General features: G+C 47.4%; 1 protein-coding gene across 1 annotated transcript; it reads right to left on the bottom strand.

Annotated features, from left to right (window-relative positions):
- Positions 1–1,151: 1,151 nt before the first annotated feature.
- LOC120495830 (protein FAM50A-like) lies at positions 1,152–3,807 on the bottom strand. Its single transcript, XM_039695709.1, has 4 exons — positions 3,734–3,807; positions 3,635–3,683; positions 3,447–3,517; positions 1,152–1,420 (listed from the first exon to the last, which is right to left on the bottom strand). The coding sequence occupies exons 1-4, from the start codon at positions 3,764–3,766 to the stop codon at positions 1,253–1,255; spliced, it is 321 nt and encodes a 106-aa protein (XP_039551643.1). The 5' UTR covers positions 3,767–3,807; the 3' UTR covers positions 1,152–1,252.
- Between the last annotated feature and the right edge of the window lie 1,086 nt (positions 3,808–4,893).

The raw sequence follows: 4,893 nt of genomic DNA, 5'->3' as shown, positions 1-4,893 counted from the left end.
AATTTTTGGCATTTTTCTGGTTTTGGGGCTGATTTTGGGGGAATTTGGGGAACTTCAGGGGGGGTTGGGGAACTTTGGGATTATTTTGGGGCAATTCTGAGGGATTTGGGGATTTTGGGGGGATTTTGGGGATTTGGAATTATTTTGGGGGATTTTGGGACCATTTGGAGGTTTCGGGGAACATTTTGGGTGATTTTGGGATATTTTGGGCCACGTTTTGGGGACATTTTAAGGGGATTTCAAGGATATTTTTAGGATATTTTTAGGGATATTTTTAGGATATTTTAAAGATATTTTTAGGATATTTTAAGGATATTTTTGTGGATATTTTGGGGTGATTTTGGGGTGATTTGGGGCAGTTTTGGGGCCTCCACCCTGTGCTTGTCCCAGCGCTTCTCGGGGTTTCAGGGGACATTTCGGGGGAGATTTTTAAAATATTTTTAGGATATTTTTGGGATATTTTTAGGATATTTTTGGGATATTTTTAGGATATTTTTGGGATATTTTTGGGATATTTTTAGGATATTTTTGGGATATTTTTAGGATATTTTCAAGATATTTTTAGGATTTTTTAAGATATTTTTAGTATATTTTTAGTATATTTTTAGGATATTTCTGGGATATTTCGGGGATATTTTGGGGGTGATTTTGGGGTGATTTGGGGCGGTTTTGGGGCAGTTTTGGGCCCCCCACCGTGTGCTTGTCCCAGCGCTTCTCGGGGTCTCAGGGTATGTTTTGGGGGACATTTTTTGGGATATTTTTGGGATATTTCAGGGATATTTTTAGGATATTTCAGGGATATTTTGGGGATATTTTGGGGGTGATTTTGGGGTGATTTCAGGGATATTTGGCCCCGCACCGTGTACTTGTCCCAGCGCTTCTCGGGGTCTCGGGACATTTTTAAGGATATTTTAAGGATATTTCAGGGATATTTTAGGGATATTTTGGGGTGATTTGGGGCGGTTTTGGGGCGGTGTTGGGCCCCGCACCGTGTACTTGTCCCAGCGCTTCTCGGGGTCTCGGGACATTTTTAAGGATATTTTTAGGATATTTCAGGGATATTTTTGGGATATTTTGGGGAGATTTTGGGGGTGATTTGGGGCGGTTTTGGGGCGGTGTTGGGCCCCGCACCGTGTACTTGTCCCAGCGCTTCTCGGGGTCTCAGGGGACATTTTGGGGGACATTTTTTGGGATATTTTTAGGATATTTCAGGGATATTTTTGGGATAATTTAAGGATATTTTTGGGATATTTTAAGGATATTTTGGGGGCGATTTTGGGGTGATTTTGGCCGGTTTTGGGCTCCCCACCGTGTACTTGTCCCAGCGCTTCTCGGGGTCGAAGGGCTCCCAGCGGCTGGCCGGGAAGATGTGTTTGTTCTTCTCGTACCACGAGCGCAGCACCACCTTCCCCGCGTGCGACTGCCGCGCCACCGCGACGTCATCGAAAAGGGGTGACGTCATCGGGAAAGGGGTGACGTCATCATCAAACGGGTGACGTCATCGGAAAAGGGGTGACGTCATCATCAAACAGGGGTGACGTCATCGTCAGACGGGGGTGACGTCATCGGAAAAGGGGTGACGTCATCGTCAGGGACGGGGTGACGTCATCCAACGGGGGTGACGTCATCAGTCAGGGTAGTGTCATTGGTCAGTGGTGACGTCATCATCAGGGTGACGTCATCAGTCAGGAGAGGTTTAATTGATTGGGGGTGACGTCATTGGTTAGGGGTGACGTCATCAATAGGGGGTGACGTCATTGATTAAGGATGATGTCATCAATTAGGGATGATTTCATTGATTGGGGGTGACGTCATTGGTTAGGGGTGATGTCATCAATTGGGGGGTGTCGTCGATTATTAGGAGTGACGTCATCATTGGCGGTGACGTCATTGATTGAGGATGATGTCATCGATTAGGGATGATTTCATTGATTGGGGGTGACGTCATTGATTAGCGGTGACGTCATCAATGGGGGGTGACGTCATTGATTGTTGGGGTGACGTCATTGATTAAGGATGATGTCATCAATTAGGGATGATTTCATTGATTTAGGGTGATGTCATTGGTTAGAGGTGATGTCATCAATAGGGGGTTGACGTCGTTGGTTATTAGGAGTGACGTCATCATTGGCGGTGACGTCATTGATTGAGGATGATGTCATCGATTAGGGATGATTTCATTGATTGGGGGTGACGTCATTGATTAGCGGTGATGTCATCAGTGTGGGTGACATCATTGATCATTAGGGGTGATGTCATTAATTGGGGTGACGTCATTGATTAGGGATGATGTCATCGAGTGGGGATTTAGGTCATTGATTGCGGGTGATGTCATCGATTGGGGGTGGTGTCGTTGATTAGGGATGATGTCATCAGGCAGGGTGGTGATGTCATCGATTGCCAATGACGTCATAGATTCGGGGGTGATTCCGTCAGTCAGGGGCGATGTCATTGATCAGTTAAAGGTGACGTCATCGTTGGGGTGACGTCATCAATGGGACGGTGATGTCATCAGTTGGGAGTGATGTCATTGGTAGAGGGTCACATGATTGATTGGGGCGTGACGTCATCCATTCGGGGTGACGTCATCGGTGATGTCATCAACGAGGAGTGCCGTCATCCGCGGGGTGTGACGTCATCGATCAGAGAGTGACGTCATCAATGGAAGAGTGGCGTCATCGGCCGAGGAGTGATGTCATCGGGGAGTGATGTCATAGGGGAGTGACGTCAGCACCCAGCACGGGGTGACGTCATTGCCGAGCGGTGACGTCATCAGCAACGATGACGTCACCAGAGGGAGATGGGGGCTTGTGGGAGGGCAGTGACATCATCAATAAAGGTCTCTACTGGTCCCTACTGGTCCATACTGGTCCGTACTGGTCCGTACCGGTCCATACTGGTCTATACTGGTCCATACTGGTTTCTATACCGGTCTATACTGTTTTGTACTGGTTTCTATACTGGTTTCTATACTGGTCCGTACCGGTCTGTACCGATTTCTATACTGGTCTGTACCGGTCTCTATACCGGCCTATACTGGTCTATACTGGTCCATACTGGTCTCTATACCAGTCTATACTGGTCCGTACCGGTCTCTATACTGGTCCATACTGGTCCGTACCGGTCTCTATACTGGTCCGTACTGGTCTGTACTGGTTTCTGTACCAGTCTCTGTACTGGTCTCTATACCGGTCCATAGTGGTTTACACTGGTCCGTACTGGTCTCTATACTGGTCTCTATCCTGGTCTCCATACTGGTCTCTGTACCGGTCTCTATACTGGTTTATACTGGTCCGTACTGGTCTCTATACTGGTCTCTGTACCAGTCTCTGTACCAGTCTCTATACTGGTCTCTGTACCGGTCTCTATACTGGTCTGTACTGGTCCGTACTGGTTTATACCAGTCTCTATACTGGTTTATACTGGTCCGTACTGGCGCGCCGTACCTCGTCCTTCTCCACGGTGGCGTCGCTCAGCAGCCGGACGTCGTCGTGCACGTCGAAGTTGAACAGCGGCCCTGGGGGGAGGGGCGGGGCCGCGTGACGTCACCGTGACATCACCGCCCCCACCCCCAATGATGATGACGTCACGGGCGGGTCGATGACGTCACGGGCGGGTCGATGACGTCACTCACCGCTCTTGCCGCGCGCCTTGGTGACGATGAAGTCGTAGAAGCTGTGGTGCTGTGGGGGAGGGGCTGTGGGCGGGGCCCTGGGGTGGGGGCGGGGCTCACGTGGGGGATGATCAGATCCTCCTTGATGTACATCAGCTGCTCCACCCCCGCCGAGCTGGGGGGAGACGGGTCAGGGACCCCAGAAACTCCCAAAATAACCCAAAATAACCCCAAATAACCCCAAATAACCCCAAATAACCCAAAACCACCCAAAATCACCCCAAAAATCCCAAGGACCACCCCAAAAATAACCCCGAAAATGACCCCAATACCCCAAAAGCACCAAAACCACCCAAAAATACCCCAAAAACACCCGGAAACCACCCCAAAACCACCCAAAGATACCTCAAAACCACCAAAAAACCCCAAACCACCCCAAAGATCCCAAGGACCAGCCCAAAAATAACCCCAAAAATAAACAAAATACCCCAAAACCACCCAAAAATAACCCCAAAACCCACCAAAAACCACCCCAAAATTTCCCAAAAAACACCCAAAAATAACCCAAAGTAACCCAAAATTGCCAAAAATACCCAAAGCCACCCCAAAAATACCCCAGAAATCCCAAGGACCACCCCAAAAATAACCACAATACCCCCAAAACCACCAAAACCACTCAAAATAACCCAAAACCACCCAAAAATACCCCAAAACCACCTCAAAATGACCCAAAATAACCCGAAACCACCCAAAGATACCTCCAAACCACCAAAAAAACCCAAAACCACCCCAAAAATCCCAAGGACCACCCCAAAAATAACCCCAAAAAACATCAAAATACTCCAAAACCACCCAAAACACCCAAAAATAACCCCAAAAAACACCCCAAAATTATCCAAAAATAACCAAAAAACACCCAAAAATAACCGCAAAAAACACCAAAAAACACCCAAAATTACCCAAAAACCACCCAAAAATAACCCCCAAAACCACCAAAAAACACCCAAAATTACCCAAAAAACACCCAAAAATAACCAAAAATAACCCAAAATTACCAAAAATACCCAAAGCCACCCCAAAAATCCCCAAAATAACCCCAAAATACCCTAAAAACCCCAAAATACCCCAAAAATCCCCAAAACCACCCAAAAATATCCTAAAACCCTCCCAAAATCCCCCCAAACCACTCAAAATACCCCCAAAAATCTCAGCTACCCCAAAATTACCCCAAAACAACCCAAGAATATCTCAAAACCTCCACAAAAATAACCCCAAAAACA

Source organism: Passer montanus, unplaced genomic scaffold, assembly GCF_014805655.1.
Source record: "Passer montanus isolate IOZ18808 unplaced genomic scaffold, ASM1480565v1 scaffold926, whole genome shotgun sequence".
Taxonomy (NCBI): domain Eukaryota; kingdom Metazoa; phylum Chordata; class Aves; order Passeriformes; family Passeridae; genus Passer; species Passer montanus.
The sequence above is the reverse complement of the archived record's forward strand: the minus strand, read 5'-3'. Positions and strand labels throughout refer to the sequence as shown.

Coding starts and splice junctions, on each gene's coding strand:
- LOC120495830 (XM_039695709.1), bottom strand. CDS start 3,766: ATGTACATCAAGGAGGATCTGATCATCCCCCAC. Junction 3,518..3,634: donor CAAGGCGCGCGGCAAGAGCG/GTGAGTGACGTC, acceptor CCCTCCCCCCAG/GGCCGCTGTTCAACTTCGAC. Junction 1,421..3,446: donor CCACCGTGGAGAAGGACGAG/GTACGGCGCGCC, acceptor GTGGCGCGGCAG/TCGCACGCGGGGAAGGTGGT.